Source organism: Heptranchias perlo, chromosome 13 (assembly GCF_035084215.1).
Source record: "Heptranchias perlo isolate sHepPer1 chromosome 13, sHepPer1.hap1, whole genome shotgun sequence".
Taxonomy (NCBI): domain Eukaryota; kingdom Metazoa; phylum Chordata; class Chondrichthyes; order Hexanchiformes; family Hexanchidae; genus Heptranchias; species Heptranchias perlo.
In genome coordinates, this window is record NC_090337.1 from 27774566 (window position 1) to 27799158 (window position 24593).

At 41.8% G+C, this 24593-nt stretch overlaps 1 protein-coding gene across 1 annotated transcript in view; it reads right to left on the reverse strand.

Annotated features, from left to right (window-relative positions):
- Positions 1 to 24593, reverse strand: part of mcf2l2 (MCF.2 cell line derived transforming sequence-like 2) — a 275749-nt gene that overhangs the window by 209817 nt on the left and 41339 nt on the right. The window contains exons 3-4 of the mRNA XM_067995223.1: positions 7089 to 7203; positions 1621 to 1711 (exon numbers count right to left, since the gene is read on the reverse strand). Coding sequence (XP_067851324.1) covers positions 1621 to 1711; positions 7089 to 7203 — 206 coding nt within the window. The remainder of the gene's footprint in view (positions 1 to 1620; positions 1712 to 7088; positions 7204 to 24593) is intronic.

Here is a 24593-nt window from a genome sequence, read left to right on the forward strand (position 1 = left end):
GAAAATGAGGCATATTTGTTAGCAATGTGCAAAAACATCTCAATTTTCACTCCCTTTAGAGTTTCACTGTTAATAATTAATTTTTTTAATTAAGTTAATTAACCATAATTGTGATTAACATTCCTTATAATTTGTTAAATATTTTTGTTTTAACAGTAATGTTAATAACATCACAGGTAGGAAGAGTGATTAAGCGTATCTGTGCGAGGAAGTTGAATTAAAATTCACAGAGAAACAAGCCAGTGCTATTTTGTTTGTCACCATTAGTTTTACCGTAAAGCCCACTGGCATCAATAGTGGTGGGCACTTTACATTTAGTTCATTAATAAATATAGTCTGCCAAAAATGGCTTATATTTGGGATTCATTGTTACAAGTGGGACTGAAACACTGAATTTTTCTTTGTAGATTTGGTTCCCATTGAGAATATAATTAATAAAGGATTCACACACCCACAAGTACTCCTTTGGCTCCTTTTATATTCTTAGTTCCATTTAAAGGAAGGGTCCAGGAATAAAAACTTCCACTTTATAAAATCCTTTATATAATTATTCTAAAATGGGCCACAAGGTGCTCTGTCCACAACAGCATTCTTAGTTTTGGAGTTTGCTATATTATATTATTACGAACCAGATGCAGCAGCAACAACGACAGCAACAAGTGCATAAACTACAAAGAGAGCTTCTTAGTATCAAACCTGACATTAAATCATGACATACTGAAATCCATTTATGAGTGGTCCTTGGCACTGCAATAGGTTACAAATTTTCTAAAAAACCTTTAGCAAAATACTATGCTCGTTAATCCATTAGTATCTGAAACAGATGTCATTGATGCATTGGAACTTTAAAGAGATCATTATTTCAGTGCCATTATATATTAGCTGCAGGAATAGAATATTTACCACACTGAGCAATGGCATATTCTTATCTGCCAGTAAAATAGGCAAGAAAAAAATGAGAATGCCATTCACATAAGAATGCAATAGAATTGCTGTTTTGCATTACATTTTATGTTATTTAAGAATTGCGAATTTTGAATGCGCTAATCAAATAATCACAAGTAATTTAGTATGCTAATCTAGAAGTAAGGATTAGTTAGGATAAATAATACTGTAAATTTAAAAATGGAGCATAACTAAAGCTTTCATTAGTATGGCCACTGCATATCTTTTTTTGTTCTTTTCTCTAACCTCAAACATTGATTCAATTGACAGCATGGATAATGAACCTTTTTCAACATGGTTCCCTAAGGTTGACCTGTGCTGACCTCAAACATTTGACAGAAATTGTGCGCTGTTAATATCAGCCACATTCTAATGTGGATCTCTGAAAAAGATGCACAATGCTAAGTCCAAATTTCTGTGTTACGCCTTGCCATACCCATCCTACTTATATTAGCTAGTTTGATTAACAATTGATGATACTAGTTGGATACTTTTTATCAAGCTGTAGTGTGCATGAAATATTTCAGTTTTGAATATCTAAGAATAAAGTGCATTTTAAAAAAATTGCTTTACAGAAGATTGTTATCTTCTTTCTGGGAAATGGTATACGAGAAGGATCCACACATCGCAGAATAAATTTAATTTCAGTAACCAAAAACCTTTAATTCTACTCACTGCTATCCGCATTAAAGATGCTTTGACTGAACGCCATTTGTCCCGTCTTCTGTCTATAATTATAATAAATCCAATACTGGCAGCATCCAGACTGCAATAAAATAGAAACAAATAATCTGTGATGTAAACAGGCCTTGTAAATTGTAGGAAATATAATTTTCCATATCTCCTGAAATATATTTTTTGCATTACATTAAAATAATAGAGACATTTAACAAAATATCTTGAGACAATACTGATGTGTTGTACTGATGTGATAGAATTATGCAAACAACAAAATCCTATATTCAGGTGTAGAACATGCTCTCTGATCATCATTGTCTATTGCCCCTTTCTTTTCAGTTCAAATAATAATTCAGTAAAGCAGAGACATAACAAAAGAGACAGTCTATAGCATTTGGGTTGGCAACTATATTTTCTTTTTCTTGCCAATGTTATCTTCTCTCCTTTCCTGAAGCAATTGACTTCTTACTGGGGTATGGTTCCATCGGTACTCTGTGATGCCTGATGAAGCAGCCATCATTCGTGAATGACAGTGAGTACTGGCAGCCTATTTATGTGCCAACCATTTTAACCAGAGGGATCTTAGATGGAAGCATCCATAAAGCAAATGACTTGGTTTGTTGTGGATAATATAATTGATTAAAATTAAGTAAGATGTAACTATTAAACATTTTAGAAGTGGGGAGGAGTGTCTCTATCATTAAGATAATTTTTGTCTCTGCACAAGGCTTTGATTTTGTTGCAATTTTATTCAGATCTGTTTAAAAAAAATCATTTGATTTATTAAAATCTGATTATTGTTAAATTCATTACTGTGTGCTCCAAGAACAGCAGTTCCTTTAAAATGTAATTAAAAATAAAGAATTAAATGGGGAAAACTTAAAGGGGACATTTAAGATGCTGCAGTAAAAGCTCAAGCCAGGTACAAGTTTAGTTATTAGTTTTATAGATTGTGATGTCATAAAAATTGCACTTTTTTTCTTACTACATAAGCAACGCAGTATCAGTGTATTTTTAACATTCCCTTCTGGTTTGTGATTTATTATCTCCATCCCTTTCTCCTCATTTTTCTTCTACCCTACAAAGGGACTTAATTATCTTTCAGTTTTCAGTTCTAAGGAAGGATCTTAAACCTAAGTATTAACTTCATTTTTCTCTTTAGAGATGCTGACTAACATGCTGTGTAGCATTTTTTGTATTTTAAACAGCAATGTGAGCAGGCACATCCAGTTACAGTGCTCACTCTCACTGCTGCTGAATGGGAAAAGGCAGAGTTCTAGCTAGAGGTACTGAAAACCATGCATAGACTACTGTTAATCAGCCTGCAATTGTCGGTGTAATTTCTGATGACAGAACGAAGCTTCTAGGATAGGCAGTAGAAAAGAACTGAAAAATAGTCAGCTGTTTCCTATCACTGGAAATTTGAAAGGCATTACAGTCGACTGCCTGAATTTCTTTTTATACTTTAAAACCTAAAAGTTGGCTGTGCATTAGTGCTAATAACATGAGACCATCTCTTTCAAGCTCTCCAAATTGATGACAAACTTGTTATGCTGCATATGTGGTGCTGGTGCAGTGTAAAAGATCACACTGCACTGATACCAAACATGCAGTATAACTATTTCTTACTTTCCCTAGAAGGTGATGCCATTTCTACAGCACTGCTTTCTATACCGACAAATTCAGTGAAACAAATCACATTAATCTAGAAGTTTTTCCCTTCCATTGAATGCTTCTTTCCAAATTAAAAATGTAAAGTTTCTGTTTTTAAAAAAAACACAGCTTTATTCATTGTAGCATGTTTGGGATCTTTCTCAGTTTTTCTAATAAATGCATAGAAATACATGGAAACAATTCGGTTCAAATCAGTCCTTGTTGGTGTTTACCCTCCTTGTGAGCAAATACTTCTAATCACATTTACCCAGGGCATTAGGGTTGTGCAACCCGTGCATTTGCATGGAGTCCCCAGCGGATCCAATGAAAGGACACCGACGTTCCATGGGACACACTGACGTGTAATAAAGCACCAAGCATTTTGAGCACTAAATTGGGCCATGTAGTGCCCATTACTTTGGTGCTACACGGCCTCTCCGACATCCAAGATGACGAACGCTGGAATCATGTAAAGTAGGGAGAAAATCGCTTCAATCAGTGTACAACGATGATTTAAAGTGATAGACACCATTTTGGGACTTAACGCTCAACTCAACACAGTCTTAACACCGACCATCTGAACATGTCTTATAGTGCGTGGAGGACCCCCCCCACCAGGGCTATTTAAAGGGACCATGCATGATTTACAGGTTAGTGGCTAGATTATTGCTTCTGGCTGCTGAGACATTTATAACTGTTTTTGGAGGTCTCCTAGACTTGAATACTAGGATGTGGGGACATAGCCTAACATTTAGAGCCAGGATGTGCAGGAGTGAATTTAGGAAATGCTTCTACACGCAAAGGATGGGAGACGTTTGGAACACTCTTCTGCAGACAGCAGTTGATGCTAGCTCACTTGTGAAAGTTAAATCAGAGATTGATAGATTTCTGTGAACTAAGGGTATTAAGGGATATGGGGCTAAGGTGGGTATATGGAGTTAGGTCACAGGTCCACCATGATCTCATTGAATGGTGGAACAGGCTTGAGGGGTTAAATGCCACTGCTACTTGCTGCCTCCTGATATGCGCCGCCTTCTCCTGCAAGAAAGCGGGACATGTTGCCGGGATGATGTGCCTGTAATGGCTGAATAGCTGCCAGTGTGTGTGGCCTGTGAGTTGTGGGTGGGTGGCTTGAAACAGTGGTAATTTGTAAGGGTGAGAGAAAGCATCTGGTTGGAAGAGTTGAATACTGATGGAAAGAGTTGTTGGTATGTGGGTGATGGGGGGTCTAGTGCGTGGTGCAGTTGGTAGGAGATGCCACTTGACAGTTGACCTCACTCACCTTGACCACTCATGTCAAAGCATTGAACTTCTTCCTGCACTGCATCCATCTTCATGATGCTGTGCGCCTAGCATTGACTTCGTCCCCCGCTGCCTCACACTGCCTTTTGGATATATGTCTGGAGGGCCTCTTGTTCCCCACCCCCCCACCCCGCCCCGCGGATATAGGATGTCTCTCCTTCTGTCCATCTCTTGCACCAAGGTCTCTAGTGTATCAGTAGAGAAACTTGGTGCATGCACACTCGCAGGCCTGGTACCAACTCAGATCGGCAGATTGGTGAGGTCTGGCATGCAGATTGGAGGATATGGGATTTAGTAGTGTGCAACCTTTATTCAATGTTTTAACATAACTCATCAGTGTGCAAACATAGGGATAGGACCTGCATCTGTGTTTTATGTGTGTGATGTCTGATCTCCATTCAGACTCCGTGTAGACAGTAGACTGTTATTTTCAGCAAATAACAGGTACCAGCTACCTTTAAGAGATTTCTAAGAAACATCCTCCCTGTAAGAGATTGAGCTCCCCCTGGTGGTGGAAAGTGCAAATTGCATTTATTCCACGTTCATGGCCTGGAATGGAATGCTGATTGCAGGTGAGTCCGCCTGCCGGTCAAAACTTGCGTCCTGCCTGCGCAGGGGTGATTGGGCACGGGGTAATAGCACATCACGCTACCCGTGCCCAAAAACGGCCCTTGTCCAATTTTTTCCCCCAATCAGTTTTCAAACCTTATCATATTATGGTCACTATTTCCAAGGTCCTCACCCACATTTAGCTCACCTTCCCGATTTATTTCATTACTCATAATCAGATCTAACAACGTCTCCGCCCTTGTGGATCTACTTACTATTGGCAATAGTCTGATCTCAGTAATAAAATCTTGCTCTTTGAAATATTGAAGAATATTCTTTCTTTTCACAAGAACAAATAATCCTTTAAGTTAAGTAATCAATTAGCATGGTATATGAATGTAATACTGAAGAGCATCGTATTAGTTCCATTATATAAATTTAAATTTTTAATTTAATAAGCTATCATGGTTAATTGAAACAAATCAAAAGGTATGTGAAGGTTGAGGGCAATTCTATTCTTTATCTTACAAGGCAATATCCACAAGATACTGACATTTTCAGGTTACTAATCAATAGAACATTGCGACACAGTCACAGTAAGAGAACCAGATATTATTATTTTCATATCTATTGCTTCCTTTAACGTCATTCTAAAAGATGTAGACAGATTTTCATTCTATGTTATATTGTAACAAAGACAGTACTTGAATTTCAGGAGCTACTACTGTGAAAACTATAAGCACAATCTGTAGAAGTCTCTTTTACAGAACACCCTACCTTCATATAAGTTTTGAAAATTACGTCCAAAACTTTTGGATATTTGCGACTCAATTATATTTTTAAAATTAAGATGTTATGAAAAAGTGCAATGTTTAGGCAGTTAAGTTGCTGATCATAATTACCATGACTTCGCAACTTTAATGACTGTACTAAGGAGCCAGAAGCTACCCTAGGAAACATTTCTTTTACGCAGAGAGTTGTAATGATCTGGAATGCGCTGCCTGAAAGGGTGATGGAAGCAGATTCAATAGTAACTTGCAAAAGGGAATTGGATAAATATTTGAAGGGAAACAATTTACAGGGCTATGGGGAAAGAGCAGGGGAATGGGACTAAATGGATAGCTCTTTCAAAAAGCCGGCACAGGAACGATGGGTCGAATGGCCTCCTCCTGTGCTGTACCTGCTATGATACTATACTTAATCCCCTTTTCTCCAAAAGTGGACCATAAAATATAAAGAAATGGACAGGTATAATCTGAGAAAATATTGCATTTTCTATGAATATATTAAAAATCTTAGGTCTGTGTGCACTTCTTAACAACAAAACTTTACTCATGTTTTTGTCATACGTTTGAATCAATTGTTTCCATCAGAACTTCCTATGTCTACATTTATAATGACACAGGAGATGCTAACTAACTAGATTTGTAATGGAAACTGCCTACATAAATTTGTCACAATGTATTTCTACCTTCCTGCCAGTGATGGCTTTGCAGTGCCTCAGTTTAGTGTCTCCCAGCACCTCAGCCTGTACTGCAGAGAAATTCCTGTGCTCCAACTAACTACTTCTCTGCTCCCAGATTGGCATAAGTTTTGTTATTTAAATAATATGAGTATGAGTAGAATGGGTGGAAACTGGCTGAAAGTGATACTTTTTTCATTGTGCTGAATGTTATTGCTGTGGAATTGCTGTAACAATGCGTGTGAAAATGACAAAGTACAAATATTGCTTTCAAAATTGTTCTGCAAAAATTCTATTCAATGGGTATTCTCTCAATCCTGCTTTGGTATAAATTTATAAAGCCCAAACCCTAATGATTCTATATAACCAAGTACCACAGCCATAAAATTAAATGCGCTTGTAGTAAAATAAAGAATGTATTAATTATGTACTGTAATATGAAGTGGTATAAAATACAACGTGTGCATATATTATTTACAGCAGCAACAGTACAGCTCACCTCGGAATGCTAGTCAAATATGTTACAACATTCAAAAAATCTTCATCAGGAAGTTCCCCAAAGGTAGTGTGTTCTGGAAAAGTGATGATTGGTGCACCATCTCTGCTTCGTCCCCCTATGTTAAAAATATTTGAGTTAGAAAGTACTTGATAGAAAATTTTAAAACTGCAATGATTTACAGTAATAACGTTTAAAAATGGTACAGAATAAAAGCAATTGTTATCGTTCTCCCACTGACTCACTGGTAAATACATTACCTAGTACTGAACCATACAGATCAGGTGCATGCAAGGTTCAGTCTCTGGTCTGGGTCATTTTAGCTGATCCCAGCAGGAACCTCAACGGAGCAAGGGGGGGTAAAACCCCTTTGAAAAGTGTTATATTTGAAGGAAAGGGTTAACTGTGGCCTTTTTAAACCAATACATTTGAAAACTGAAAACACAACAACTATGAACATTAGATAGGTGTTCAGAAGTTTATAACAGGGCTTGTAAAAATAACTGATAAAACCAATGAAGCAGTTAGAGTTGGCTGTGAATAGGTAAAAGAAGCCCTACGCATTCCGATTGCCCGAGAAGAGGATTTGAAACTATTAAGGCAGTTGGAATTGTTGGGTGAAACAGGAAATGCAAGGCCATAAAAGAGTCTAAACAAAGATAAGAGGGGGCCCCCACTTTCCAATGGTTTGAGATCATTGTACCTGGTCTTAACTGAGGTACATCAAAGAGACCTGGTAACGGATGAAGCCTAGCAACAAAGGGAGTGATTGGACAAAAAGAATGACACATTCCCCCAATCCTACGTCCCACTGGTCAAAAACAATATAAAAAAGACCTCACAACGAGAACAGAAACTACAGTCGAAGAGCTTGAAAGAAAATTTTGCTTACAACAAGGACGTCCAAGAAGAAGACAAAGACCTCTAGTGTCGAAACGGCTGATCACTTTAACTGCCTTGATGCAAAAACCCTTGGTTTCTATGGTTGTATGTATTTTGTGATTTACTTGATGTTCATATGAATTGTTAAATCATTAAATAATCACGTTGTGATCCACTAAGTGTGTAATGGGTAGAGTAAGGTCATATGTATTGTTTGATTTTGCTTCATGCATGCTTGTATGAATTATAACATCATTAAATAATTACTTTTCATTAACAAAACTACCGTGTGACTTTCTTTGACTAACTATTGTCCAGGTTCAAGAATCACTGGAAAATCAGGTTTTCCCTACAAGCACTACAGTTGGCCTCAGCATCGCCTGAACTAGAATTGAGGAAATTAGCCAGGGTTCCTGCTCCAGATTGCTAGCTTCTGGAAATGCATGATTTGATTCAGCTATGACATTCCTCATGATTAAATATTCTGCCATCACTCACTTTCTAGGTTCACACATGAAGAATGGCCAGTAGGATGAGCTACAAGAGGGCAACTGACCACCATAAAACAGTACCTATAGTGAGCCTTCAGCACAGTCAGCGAGCAAAATAGAACCATTGAAGTCTACAGTGTAGAAAGAGGCCATTCAGTCAAGAATATCTGTGCCAGCACCTTGATAGAGCAATTCAAAAACTGGGAGGAAAAGTATTTTAACTACATGATAAAAATTGAAAATCTTGCCTCATTGTTCCCATGCAATTAAAAAATATTGAGCTAGCCTTTGCACTGTGTGGACAGTAAATCAATTTTTGCCTGTTTTTGCAATTTTCCTCCATGGTGATAACTGCCAATGAAGAATATTTCCAAATCTGCCCTACAGTGTGGCCAAACCCTTAGAACCTGGGATAAATTGCTTTCGCTGCTGGTAGCTATTACCAGCAAATTATTTTTAAAAAGTAAAAATCTGGCAGTAGCCTTATCAGTCAGAGTAAAATCTAGATCACTTGTGTTAATTGTAACATGGTAAAATGCATTTTGTGGTTGTCCTTGATCAGTTTCTTAATGCTTAAAGTGCATCAAGTTCCAACCCCCAAAAAAATCATCTAAGAAAAGAGATGAGGAAATTCAAATGACACAATATCCCTTATTTGAATTGCTGCTGGAGGTGTCAAGAATTTTGGCAGATACTTGTTTTTTATCAACAAAAAATTGATTGTTGTTATGTCTGAAAGAAAAAATGGTACAAAATCTGCCAGATTTTGTGAGAATTGGGGGGTTTCTGCATCCGATTGTTATCCAGTAACTATTGCTGGATGTGTGCTTATCAGATGAGGACAAGATTGGACTTGGCTGTGATGCCCCCTCAATCAAACAGCCTGACGACGCTCTATCTCTGGGCTCACACATGAAAAATGGCCCAGAGGGCAACCAGTGCAGTGGACCTGTACCCAAGATGGAGTTGTACCAGGTGGAGTGAGGTGGAAAAAAAGACTGAAAAGGGAGGCCTAGCTATGAAGGTTACTGCCCTATTAGCACCTGGTAGCATCCTGCACATTAGTTCTCAATAGGTGCTTGTAGATCTTAACTCTCCTTTAAGAGATCAAGGAGCGGAAAGTTGGCCAGAGATACTCATCCTGATTGGTGAAAAAGAAAGGGAAAAAAATCAGTTCTTAACACCTCTTTCTGTACCTACAATTGATACTTGCACCCCTGCAACAATTAAATTTACCTACTCATTATATTTTGTAGAATGTAGTAGAAATTTAAATAGTGCATTATCTGAAGATGTCACTGTACATTGGTAACTTTTTGTTAAATTAAAGAGGAAGAAAATAAAATAGGAAATATTTTCTACAGAAAAAAAGATACATACACACATACAAAAAGTGTACGGGAAGAGCATTAGGCCCATCAGTGCTCATTCTATTCTCTAGATGGTGAAACAATGGGGATTAAATTGGATAGGGCCCGAAACCGGTGCTTCCGTCGCAGACAGGACAAAACATTTGTCCAGCCTCAGCATTTACCTGAAATCGGGGATCCAAATCAGCATTGCCACAAGGATTCAATGACATTTTCACCTTTCACTGTCTCTCTGACAGCCTGCCAAAATCTCTTAAAGATAGCCGGTACCTGATATTTGCTAAAAAATAACAGTCTGCTGTCTGCATGGAGTCTGAACGGAGATCAGACATGTAAAACACAGATGCGGATCCCGTCCCTATGTTTACAAACTGATGAGTTATGTAAAAACACTGAATAAAGGTTGTGCACTACTAACTCCCACATCCTCCAATCTGCATGCCAGACCTCATCAATCTGAGTTTGTACCAGGCCTGTGAGAGTGCGTGCGCCAAGGTTCTCTGCTGATACACTAGAGGCCTTGGTGCAAGAGGTGGACAGGAGGAGGGACATCCTATATCCGTGGGGGGGGGGGGGGGGGGCAAGAGGCAAGAGGCCCTCTAGACATATATCCAAAAGGCAGTGGGAGGCAGCAGAGGACGCAGTCAATGCCAGGTGCATAGCACCACGGACATGGATGCAGTGCAGGAAAAAGTTCAATGCTTTGACACGAGTGGTCAAGGTGAGTGAGGTCAACTATCAAGTGGCATCTCCTGCCAACTACACAACTAGCCGCATCCACTGCTCCACGCACTACACCCCCCATCACCCACATAACAACAAACTCTTTCCATCAGTAGTCAACTCTGCCAATCAGATGCTTCCTCTCACCCTTACACATTACCACTGTTGTAAGCCGCCCACCCACAACTCACAGGCCACACACACTGGCAGCTATTCAATCATGACAGGCACATCACCCAGACACATGTCCCGTTTTTTGCGGGAGAAGGTGGCGCATAACAGGAGGCAGCAAGTGGCAGTGGCATTTAGCCCCTCGAGCCTGTTCTGCCATTCATTGAGATCATGGTTGACCTGTGACCTACCTCGCCTTAGCCCCATGTCCCTTAATACCCTTGGTTCACAGAAATCTATCAATCTCAGATTTAACATTCACAATTGAGCTAGCATCAACTGCCGTTTGCAGGACAACGTTCCAAACTTCTCAGACCCTTTGCGTGTGGAAGCGATTCCTAACTTCACTCCTGCACGTCCTGGCTCTAAATGTTAGACTATGTCTCCTCGTCCTAGTATTTAAGTGTAGGAGACCTCCGAAAACAGGCACAAATGCATCAGCAGCCAGCAAGTGACCTGTAAATCTTGCATAGTGGTGGGGGGTCCACCAGGTATTCTAAGACAGGTTCAGATAGTCGTAGTTAAGACAGTGCATTGAGTGGAACGTTAAGTCCCAAAATGGTGTCTATCACTTTAAATCAGCATTGCATGCTTTTTCTCCTTACTTTACATGCTGCGTCTGTTCATTATTTGCGCATGCGCTAAGCCCTTTACCAAGATGGCGTCCGATGTACGTCACGCTAGAAGCATGAGTGTGCTTCCAAGATGCCATTTTGGATGTTCAGGAGGTCGCGTCGCGCTGAAACAACGGGTGCTAGAAGGCCCAATTTAGCGCCCCCAGCGCATCATTCCCCTACAGATATTAATGCTAGCTTTTCGTGAAGCAAAAAAACCAAACCAATGAATCAGTCTAGCTCAATGACAACAACAACAACAACTTGCATTTATATAGCACCTTTAATGTAGTAAAACATCCCAAGGCACTTCACAGGAGCGAATATCAAACAAAATTCAACACCAAGCAACATAAGGACAGGTGACCAAAAGCTTGGTCAAAGAGTTAAGTTTTAAGGAGCATTTTAAAGGAGGAGAGAGAGGCGGAGAGGTTTAGGGAGGGAATTCTAGAGCTGTTACGTAAGATAATAAGAAATAGGTGCAGGAGTAGGCCATATGGCCCCTTGAGCCTGCTCCACCATTCAATAAGATCATGGCTGATCTTCGACCACAACTCCACTTTCCTGCCCGATACCCATATCCCTTGATTCCCCTAGAGTCCAGAAATCTGTCTATCTCAGCCTTGAATATATTCAATGACTCAGCATCTACAGCCCTCTGGGGTAGAGAATTCCAAAGATTCACAACCCTCTGAGTGAAGAAATTCCTCCTCATCTCAGTCTTAAATGGCCGGCCCCTTATCCTGCGACAATGCTCCCTAGTTCTAGACTCTCCAGCCAGGGGAAACAACCCATCAGCATCTACCCTGTCAAGCCCCCTCAGAATCTTATATGTTTCAATGAGATACCTCTCATTCTTCTAAACTCCAGACAGTATAGGCCCATTCTACTCAACCTCGCCTCAAAGGACAACCCTCTCATCCCAGGAATAAATCTAGTGAACCTTCACGGCACTGCCTCTAAGGCAAGTATATCCTTCCTTAGACAAGGAGACCAAAACTGTACACAGTACTCCAGGTGAGGTCTCACCAAAGGCCTGTACAATTGTAGTAAGACTTCCTTACTCTTGTACTCCAACCCCTTTGCAATAAAGGCCAACATACCATTCGCTTTCCTAATTGCTTGCTGTACCTGCATTGTAACTTTTTGTGTTTCTTGTACGAGGACACCCAAGTCTCTCTGAACACCAACATTTAATAGTTTCTCACCATTTAAAAAATATCCTGTTTTTCTATTCTTCCTACCAAAGTGAATAACCTCACATTTCCCACATTATACTCCATCTGCCCTCTTCTTGCCCACTCACTTAACCTGTCTATATCCTTTTGCAGACTCTTTCTGTCCTCCTCACATCTTACTTTCCCACCTAGCTTTGTGTCATCAGCAAACTTGGATACATTACACTCGGTCTCTTCATCTAAGTCATTAATATAGATTGTAAATAGCTGAGGCCCAAGCACCGATCCTTGTGGCACCCCACTACTTATAGCCTGCCAGCCTGAAAATGACCTGTTTATCCCTACTTTCTGTTTTCTGTCAGTTAACCAATCCTCTATCCATGCTAATATGTAACCCCTAACCCCATGAGCCCTTATCTTGTGTAACAACCTTTTATGTGGCACCATATCGAAAGCCTTTTGAAAATCCAAATATACGACATTCACTGGTTCGCCTTTATCTACCCTGCTAGTTACTGCCTCAAAAAGCTCTAATAGTTTTGTCAAACACAATTTCCCTTTCATAAAACCATGTTGACTCTGCCTAATCATATTATGATTTTCCAAGTGCCCCGTTACCACTGCCTTAATAATGGATTCCAGCATTTTCCCGATGACTGATGTCAGGCTAACTGGCCTGTAATTCCCTGTTTTCTTTCTCCCTCCTTTCTTGATTAGTGGGTTACATTTGCTGCCTTCCAATCCAATGGTACTGTTCTAGAATCTAGGGAATTTTGGAAGATCATAACCAATGCATCCACTATCTCTGCAGCCACCTTTTTTAGAACCCTCGGTCCAGGGGATTTATCAACTTTTAGTCCCATTATTTTCTCAAGTACTTTTTCTCTACTGATATTAATTACTTTAAGTTCTCACTCTCATTAGACCATTGGTTCCCCACTATTTCTGGTATTCTTTTGTGTCTTCTACTGTGAAGACAGATACAAAATATTTGTTTAATGCATCTGCCATTTCCTGCTTCCCCATTATAATTTCTCCTGTCTCAGCCTCTAAGGGACCAATGTTTACTTTTGCTACCCTCCTCCTTTTTACATACTTGTAGAAGCTCTTTCAATGCATTTTTATCTTTCTTGATAGTTTACTTTCATATTCTATTTTCTCTCTTCTTATCAATTTTTTGGTCGTCCTTTGCTGGTTTCTAATCCCAATCCTCAGGCTTACTGTTCTTCTTGGCAACATTATAGGTCTCTTCTTTTAATCTAATACTATCCTTAACTTCTTTAGTTAGCCACGGGGTCGGGGGGGGGGGGGGGTGGGTATCACTTTTCCCATGGAGTTTTTATTTCTCAATGGAGTGTATATTTGTTGAGAAGATTGAAATATTTCTTTAAATGTTTGCTGTTGCTTTTCAACCATCATACCCTTTAATTTGGTTTCCCAATCTTCCTTAGCCAACTTGCCCCTCATACCAATGTAATTGGCTTTATTTAAGTTTAAGACTCTAGTTTCTGACTGAAGTACGACACTCTCAAACTCAATGTGAAATTCTATCATATTATTATCACTCTTCCCCAGAGGATCTCTTACTGTGAGATTATTAATTAACCCTGTCTCATTACATAATACAAGATCTAAAATAGCCTGTTCCCTAGTTGGTTCCATGACGTATTGCTCTAGGAAACTGTCTCGAATGCATTCCATGAACTCGTCGTCCAAACTACCTTTGCCAATTTGATTTGCCCAGTCTATATGAAGATTAAAGTCCCCGATGATTACTGCAGTACCTTTATTACAAGCTCCTATTATTTCATTATTAATATTCTGTCGAATGGTATTGCTACTATTAGGGGGCCTATAAACTACTCCCACTAATGTTTTCTGCCCCTTGTTATTTCTTATTTTCACCCATGCTGATTCTACTTCCTGATCTTCCAAACAAAGATCCTTTCTCACCGCTGTCCTTATGTCATCCTTTATTATTAGGGCTACACCCCCTCCTTTTCCATTCTGCCTGTCTTTTCTAAATGTCATGTACCCTGGAATATTTAGTTCCCAAATCTTGGTCACTTTGTAACCATGTCTCTGTATCGGCTATTAGATCAAACCCAGTTATCTCTACTTGTGCAACTAATTCATCTATCTTGTTATGAATGCTCCATGCATTCAGATAAACAGCCTTTAATTTTGACTTTTGTACTCCAACCCCCTTGCAATAAAGGCCAACATGCCATTTGCTTTCCTTACTGCTTGCTGTACCTGCATGCTAACTTTTTGTGTTTCTTATATGAGGACACCCAAATCTCTCTGAACACCAACATTTAATAGTTTCTCACCATTAAAAAATATTCTGTTTTTCTATTCTTCCTACCAAAGTGAATAATCTCACATTTCCCTGCATTATTCTCCATTTTCCACTTTCTTGCCCATTCATCTAACCTGTTGATAGCCCTTTGCAGACTCTTTGTGTCCTCCTCACAGCTTACTTTCCCAGCTAGCTTTGTATCATCAGCAAACTTGGATACATTACACTCGGTCCCTTCATCGAAGTCATTAATATAGATTGTAAATAGCTGAGGCCCAAACACTGATCCTTGTGGCACTCCACTAGTTACAGCCTGAAAATGACCCATTTATCCCTACTCCCTGTTTTCTGAGATATTTATGAGATATGAGATATTTTAAATTCCTTCTCATGTAAACCTGCCATTCAGGTCTCTAGTCAATCCCATAATCACTTCAGTGATGTGCTTGTGATGGCAGGCAATCTCACGTGCATCTTGGAGTGGTTACATGGGAATTGGCACTTTGAATCAACCTGGAAGTCAATTCATAAACTCTCAAGTCAGGAAAGACTAGTTCAGGATAAGTATGCAGCACAAACCAGCCAGCTCAGGCACTTCCAATTCAGCCTGATAAGAGATGAGTATTTACTAAGAAGTTGAGACTGCAGGTGACACAAGCGTGGACAAGTTTTCTGCAGTGGGGGTGAGGTAAGGATGGAAGCAGCCAGTATTATAGAGATGGAAATATTTGATCTTGGTAAAGGATAAAACCTGAGCTCAGAATTAAACAGGACACCAAGATTGGGCACTGTTGGGGTTTATCTGAGTGAGCAGCCAGGGCAGATAATGGTACTGAGGGCTTAGGTATGGAGTTTTAGGCAAAAACCCAGTAGGCCCAGATAGGGAACAACGAAGCAGGTCAAAGGCTGGGTATTCTGTGGCGAGTGACTCACCTTCTGACTCCCCAAAGCCCTTCCACCATCTACAAGGCACAAGTCAGGAGTGTGATGGAATACTCTCCACTTGCCTGGATAAGTGCAGCTCCAACAACACTCAAGAAGCTCGACACCATCAAGGACAAAGCAGCCTGCTTGATTGGCACCCCATCCACCACCCTAAACATTCACTCCCTTCACCACCGGCGCACTGTGGCTGCAGTGTGTACCATCCACTGGATGCACTGCAAGAACTCGCCAAGGCTTCTTCGACAGCACCTCCCAAACCCGCGTCCTCTACCACCTAGAAGGACAAGGGCAGCAGGAACATGGGAACAACACCACCTGCACGTTCCCCTCCAAGTCACACACCATCCCGACTTGGAAATATATCACCCTTCCTTCATCATCGCTGGGTCAAAATCCTGGAACTCCCTACCTAACAGCACTGTGGGAGAACCTTCACCACATGGACTACAGTGGTTCAAGAAGGCGGCTCACCACCACCTTCTCAAGGGCAATTAGGGATGGGCAATAAATGCTGGCCTTGCCAGCAACGCCCACATCCCATGAACGAATAAAAAAAAAGTCTCACTCCAGCAAGTAGTGAATTGTTTCTATGGGCTCTATTTTAGCACCCGCGATCGGGTGCGTTCCTGGTGGGGGGGCTAGGCAAACCGGGGATTCCCAGGGCGGGTCGGGAGCCCGGCTCCAACCCGCCCCATTTCCGGGTTCTCCATTGACGTGCTGACATGCGCGCGCAGCCCCCGCATGTGGGACTCCCGCCGGCTGGTGCCACTTAAGGTATTTATTTTGGTATTTCAGGTCATTTACAGACCTGATTAACATGATATTTTAGGAGGGTTGGGATTTTACAAACAACTGGGACTGTTTCCCGTACTGGGGGAAGCACTGCCAGTTCAAATGGACGTGTTGCAGCCATCAGCCTGTGGCAGCTGCAAAGGTCCATTTGACAGGTGGGGGAGGGAGACCCTCACTCATTGCAGGAGGCCACTCTGTCACTTTGGACAAAGTTTGGCCTCCACCACCCTCCTCCTAACAACAAAATTCACCAACTTGCACACTTACCCCGGTGTCCAGACACATGTACCTACCTTGCGGACCCTCTCAGATGTACATCTTCTGGATGGGGGCCGCCATAGCTGCAGTCTTGACCTCCTCGGAGGGCAAACAGCATCACCAGCCTCGCCGGCCACGCCATCTACCTCTGACACGTGGAGCTCCACAACACAGTGCTGTGACACATCCACCTGCACAGCAGGAGGGAGGGCAATCGCAGAGAGAGATGCGTCACAGAGGGCACTACCCTCGCCACAGGGTCCACAGACCGAGGCTCAGCTTCCTGGACCTCTCTGAGCAGCAGTGCACACGGAGGCTCAGAGTCACTCGATATGTAGTCGTGGACATCTGCAGCCTCCTTCATGCCGAGCTGCTCTCGGCTATGCCGAGCTGCTCTCGGCTGGCCCGAGCACCATCTTCTTACCTGTTGCTGTCAAAGTCACCACTGCCCTCAACAACTTCTCCTCCGCATCCTTCCAGGGTGCCACCAGGGACATCACCGATGTCTCTCAGTCGTCTGCACAAAAGAGCCCTGCAAATACACCTACACCCACTCTGCAGTGACACAATGGATGGCATCAGGTGTGGGTCTTCATTGTGATCCTCAGGAAAGGGCATTATTGCACAAACCAGACAAGATTCGCAAAGACGTGACAGTAGTGGTGCCAATATAATATGTAATGTGAGTTGCTCAGAAATTAAATATAAGTAAAAACTATGACAAACCCTCAAACACCCTTGTGCATCCCCTTCATGCTCACGACACGTTTGCCTTACGCTGCCTACTGCACATATGTGATGCATGCCCTGTGGCTGCAGCACAGGTAGTGGCAGGTTGAGTGAGGCTGACTGCGAAAGAGATGCATGAGAGGGTGAATATGAGATAGAGCCAGGAGATTGTATGAGGATTGGGTTGAGTGGTAGTGGCGGGATGAGTACTGTCAAGGTGAGTAAGTGCAGGTAAGATGAGGATGAGGTTTGAGTGGGTGTGACGGGTGATGTGACAGAGTAGTGTTGGCAGTGCAGAAGGAGATGTGGGGTGGGGGCAGTGATGTGGCAGACGGAGTGTAGGGGAATGAGTAAGTGTACTCACTTTGGCTGACCTACTTAGGTCACTGCAGCGCCTCCTGCACTGTATGCAGGTGCGCGATATGTTGGTGGCGCAGGTGACCTCCTCTGCCACCTCGAGCCAGGCCTTCTTGGTGGCAGAGGCAGGCCGCTTCCTCCCGCCCGCCGGGGGGAAGATCTCTGTCCTCCCCCTCCTCCTCACCCCATCCAATGATACCTGGAGTGAGGCATCATTAAACCTGGGAGCAGCCTTCCCCCTGAGCTGCTCCATGCTCCAATTTTTCCTATTTCTTACAGCATCAGTCAGTGGAGGACTGCCCCTTTAAATAGAGCTCCTCCAGCTGACAGACCTTACTGCGCATGCGCAGTCCGCCCGCCGCGCAGCTCAGCAGCGGGGAACCCGGAACAAGAGGTAAGTGGATCCAATCAGCCTGTGATCGCGCGCGGGGCAGACTGATTTCACCGGGCGTGTTACCCACGTGCCCAATCCCCCCCCCCCGCCGCGAACCCACCGGCATGGTAATATCGGGCCCTATAGCTTTTTTAAAAATGTTTTATCTGTCTTAGCAGTATTATTGTGCCAGACTTGCCCTCCTCACTCCTGTTAGTGCGGAAGGCAATAATTTTCAGGATGCCAAGCTGTTCCAACACTCAGAAATGCAAATTAAATAGATTTCTTTCAGAAAATAATTTTGGGATACAATATAATATACAAGTAATTTGAGACATGAGGTGGTAAGTGTAGCATGCTTGCGAGGAAAAAAGTAACTTAGGTCCTTTGGTTCTTAAAGCTTTCCACCAGAGGGGTTTTCCTCACATCATGTTGTAAGCTAATTGATAGAGATTGATTACAATGATTAGTCAACAACTCCATTATCATTGTGTCATGTGACTATCAGGATGGTAGAAGGCGAACTAGATGGACCTTTGTAATTTTTTATCGAGCAATTCCTATATTCCTAGGATACTGACAAACCTATCATAACCTTTATCTTATGGATCAATAAATTATCTTTATCAACCAGTTTCTTCTTACAGCACTACATCTGTCTAACAATTGATATTTAAACAAATTAAATGCAATAGCAAATGGAAATTCTGTTCATTAATCAGGTTTACAATGAATATTTGAGAAATTGTATAAGGGTCCATGTCAGCTGGTAAGAGAATCAGGAAGGAGTTATTTTTGATCAGCTATTTTTTTACTTTACGTCTTAATATTTTATAGTTGTTTTAAGGATTCTGATTAGTACTCACAAAATTAAAGTACAGAATATTGATCAAAATATCACATGATAACAGAAACATCAGTCAGTTAAAAAAAAATTCTGGTTGAATTGACTAGCAGTTAATCCAAATATTTTACTGGTGGGAACATATCTTTAAATATTTAAAACTTAATTTGTTGATTTTTTTAAAACAAAACATGTAACAAGGATAGCAGCAGTTAAAAAGCAGGTTAATATTGGTTAATGACTCTGGGCAATATATGGTTGGAACATAGGAACATAGGAACAGGAGTAGACCATTTAGCCCCTCGAGTCTGTTCCGCCAATCAATGATCTGTGACGTAACTCCATATACCCGCCTTAGCCCCATATCCCTTAATATCTTTGATTAACAAAAATCTATCAATCTCAGATTTAAAATTAATGATTGAGCTAACATCAACTGCCATTTGCGGAAGAGAGTTCCAAACTTCTACCACCCTTTGCATGTGGAAGTGTTTCCTATCTTCACTCCTGAAAGTCCTTGCTCTAATTTTTAGGCTATGTTCCCTAGTCCTAGACTTCCCAACCAGTGGAAATAGTTTCTCTCTATCTACCCTATCAGTTCCCCTGAATATCTTCGATCAAATCACCCCTTGGTCTTCTAAATTCTAGGGAAGACAACCCTAGTTAGGATATGTGGCTCTCTATCCCATCATCTAAGTAATTAATAAATACAGTGAATAGTTGAGGCCCCCAACACAGATCCCTGTGGTACACCACGAGTCACATCCTGCCAATTTGAATACCTACCCATTATCCCTATTCTCTGTCTTCTGTCGCTCAGCCAATTTCCTAACCAGGTCAATAATTTGCCCTCAATTCCATGAGCTTCAACTTTAGCTAACAGTCTCTTATGAGGGACTTCATCAAATGCCTTCTGGAAGTCCATATAAACAACATCCATAGACATTCCCCTGTCCATCAATTTCAATGTAGGCAAGTTGGAGGAAAGGATGTGTCCACAAGACGTTGTAGTCTCGGTAGCTAATACTTCCTTTGGCTTTCAAAATCATAATTTAGTTTTACTATTTCCCAAGCTGTGGAACTTCTGTAGTTGAACATAAATCTCCCAAACCCAGGGTTCATTTCTAACACACATCCAGATGGTTAAACAATTTAATACTGCAAACCTCACTTTGCTATGAAAAAACTGTATAGATATTCCAACAGCTACTAATTCATTAAACTGCACCAGCTACACAATGTAAACAATTCATCCCAACTCCTGATGCCAATTTCAAACTATTTTGAATCACAGGGATTAAAATAAGCCTGATATAAACAGTTTAATTCAAACCTGCTATGTTGGCTCATTGAAATGTAATACCTTCCTGTTTGCATGCAGTAATCTAATGATATATGGCTTGGTTCACAAAGAGCAATGTATAAATGATAGGGCCGGAGGGTCAAATTAATTTTGGATAAACATGAACAAAATTAAATATGATTATTAGTATGAACTTAATGTTAGCAAGCCATGAAATCAAAGTGTAAACATAACTCCTCTGGTAAAGATGCAGCCAATGCCAATTTATAGCAGAACCTGGACAACATTTTTTTTTATTCGTTCTTGGAATGTGGGCGTCGCTGGCAAGGCCAGCATTTATTGCCCATCCCTAATTGCCCTTGAGAAGGTGGTGGTGAGCCGCCTTCGTGAACCGCTGCAGACCGTGTGGTGAAGGTTCTCCCACAGTGCTATTAGGGAGTTCCAGGATTTTGACCCAGCGACGACGATATATTTCCAAGTCAGGATGGTGTGTGACTTGGAGGGGAACGTGCAGGTGGTGTTGTTCCCATGTGTCTGCTGCCCTTGTTCTTCTAGGTGGTTGAGGTCATAGGTTTGGGAGGTGCTGTCGAAGAAGCCTTGGCGAGTGGTTGCAGTGCATCCTGTGGATGGTACACACTGCAGCCATAGTGCGCCGGTGGTGAAGGGAGTGAATGTTTAGGGTGGTGGATGGGGTGCCAATCAAGTGGGCTGCTTTGTCCTGGATGGTGTCGAGCTTCTTGAGTGTTGTTGGAGCTGCACTCATCCAGGCGAGTGGAGAGCATTCCATCACACTCCTGACTTGTGCCTTGTAGATGGTGGAAAGGCTGTGGGGAGTCAGGAGGTGAGTCACTCGCCGCAGGATACCCAGCCTCTGACCTGCTCTTGTAGCCACAGTATTTATGTGTCTGGTCCCCACATGGTGACCCTCAGGCTGTTTCTGGTGGGGGATGGTAATGCCGTTGAATGTCATGGGGAGGTGGTTAGACTCTCTCTTGTTGGAGATGGTCATTGCCTAGCACTTGTCTGGCACGAATGTTACTTGCCACTTATCAGCCCAAGCCTGGATGTTGTCCAGGTCTTCCTGCATGCGGGCACGGACTGCTTCATTATTTGAGGGGTTGCGAATGGAACTGAACACTGTGCAATCACCATCGAACATCCCCATTTCTGACCTTATGATGGAGGGAAGGTCATTGATGAAGCAGTTGAAGATGGTTGGGCCGAGGACATTGCCCTGAGGAACTCTTGCAGCAATATCCTGGGGCTGAGGTGATTGGCCTCCAACAACCACTACCATCTTTCTTTGTGCTAGGTATGACTCCAGCCACTGGAGAGTTTTCCCCCTGATTCCCATTGACTTCAATTTTACTAGGGCTCCTTGGTGCCACACTCGGTCAAATGCTGCCTTGATGTCAAGGGCAGTCACTCTCACCTCACCTCTGGAATTCAGCTCTTTTGTCCATGTTTGGACCAAGGCTGTAATGAGGTCTGGAGCCGAGTGGTCCTGGCGGAAACCGAACTGAGCATCGGTGAGCAGGTTATTGGTGAGTAAGTGCCGCTTGATAGCACTGTCGACGACACCTTCCATCACTTTGCTGATGATTGAGAGTAGACTGATGGGGCGGTAATTGGCCGGATTGGATTTGTCCTGCTTTTTGTGGACAGGACATACCTGGGCAATTTTCCACATTGTCGGGTAGATGCCAGTGTTGTAGCTGTACTGGAACAGTTTGGCTAGAGGTGCGGCTAGTTCTGGAGCACAAGACTTCAGCACTACAGCCGGAATGTTGTCGGGGCCCATAGCCTTTGATCGAGACAAGTGCCAAGTAATGTTCATGCTGCATAAGTGCCAGGAAATGTCTGTAACCAAAAACATAAAGACCAACAATCTCCTTCCAACCTGGGTGCAGCTGCAACAACACTCAAGAAGCTCGAAATAATACAGGACTGTACTGAATATCTAACACCTCAACCGCCAGTGAACAGTGGCTGCAGAAAGTGCTATCTACAGGAAGTACTGCAGCAACTCACCAACCTTACTTTGACAGTACCTCCAAACTCTATGATATCCAACACTGAGAAGGCCAAGAGCACCAATGTAATGGAAACACCATCACTTCGAAGTTCCCCTCTAAGTTACATACCATCCTGACTTAAACATATGCTGCCGATCCTTCATCATCTCTGAGTCTTAATCCTAGAATTCCCTACATAACAGCATTGTTGAAATACCATCGGCACAAAGGCTACAGCAGTTTAAGATGGTGGCTCACTGCCTTCTCAGGGCAACTATGAATGGGCAATAAATGTGACCTTGCTAGTACTGTCCACATCTCAAGAACAAATAAGAAAAATCAGATTCACCCAGTGATGTTAAGTTCCTGAGTGAAAATGTTTACATCACTGAAGTTATCAAACATCAAAAAAACTATTTAGGCTTACATGGAACTAAACAAGCACATCAGCATATCATGAGGATGTCCTGTGTTACCAGCAAACAAGCAGCAAAGATCAATGACACGATCTTCATTAAAAACCACATATTAACTATGTCACTAATGGTATCCCACTGCAGCATTCTTCTGCTGACTTTAAACAATTTTACAACACCAAGTTATCTGACATTTACCTGAGGAAGGAGGAAGCCTCCGAAAGCTTGTAAATTTCAAATAAAATCGTTGGACTATAACTTGGTGTTGTAAAATTGTTTACAATTGTCAACCCCAGTCCATCACCGGCATCTCCACATTATTTTTTCTAGTTTGAGTTTTACTCTGATATTGAATCCATACAGCTTCACCCACAGCAAAGTTTGTAACACAGAATTGGGGAAGGGGTTAGGTTTGTAGCATCAGTAAAGAAGGATGGTCCAGTGGATGCAATATAATGAATGATGTTACATAGAATTACATAGAATGTACAGCACAGAAACAGGCGACAGGCCTAACAGGTCCATGCCGGCTCCACACAAGCATCCTCCCACCCTTCTTCATCTAACCCCATCAACATATCTTTCTATTCCTTTCTCCCTCGTTTGTTTATCTAGCTTCCCCTTAAATGTATCTACGCTAGTTGCCTCAACCACTCCTTATGGTAGCGAGTTCCACACTCTGGGTAAAGACATTTCTCCTGAATTGCCTGTTGGATTTATTAGTGACTATCTTCTATTTCTGGCCCCTAGTTCTGGTCTCCCCTGCAAGTGAAAACATCTCCTCTATGTTTACCCTATCAAACCCTTTCATAATCTTAAAGACCTCTGTCAGGTCACCCCTTAGTTTTCTCTTTTCTGGAGAAAGAAGCCCCAGCCTGTTCAATCTTTCCTGATGGGTATGACCTCTCAGTTCTGGTATCATCCTAGCAAATCTTTTTTGCACCTTCTCCAGGGCCTCTGTATCCTTTTTATACTATGGAGACCAGAACTGTTCCTAGTACTCCAAGTATGGTCTAACCAAGCTTCTATACAAGTTGAACGTAACTTCTCTGCTTTTCAATTCTATCCCTCTAGAAATGAATCCCGGTGTTTTGTTTGCCTTTTTTATGGCCTTATTAACCTGCGTTGCTTCTTTGGGTGATTTATATATCTGTACCCCCAGATCCTTCTGCTCATCTACCCCATTTAGACTCTTATTTTCCAAGGAGTATATGGCCCCTTATTCTTCCTAACAAGATATACCACCTCACGCTTATCTATATTGAAACTGATTTGCCAATTACACGCCCATTCTGCAAGTTTATTAATGTCTTCCTGTATTTTATCGCAGTCCCCCCAGTATTAACTATATACTCCAATTTGTTGTCGTCCGCAAATTTTGACATTGTACTACCGATTCCCCAGTCCAATCATTTATGTAAATGGTGAACAACAATGGTCCCAGCCCTGATCCTTGTGGAACACCATTTCCCACCTTTTGCCAGTCTGAGTAACTACTTTTAATCCCTACTCTCTGTTTTCTGTTTTGTAGCCGGCTTGCTAGCTATTTTACTACTTGTTCCCTGACTCCACATGCTCTGACCTTAGTTATGAGTCTGCTATGCGGTATCTTATCAAAGGCCTTTTGGAAATCCAAATATATTATATCTACCGCATTACCCTTGTCTACCCTTTCTGTTACTTCTTCAAAAAATTCAATAAGCATGACCTTCCCTTTGAAATTCATACTGACTATTCTTTATTGG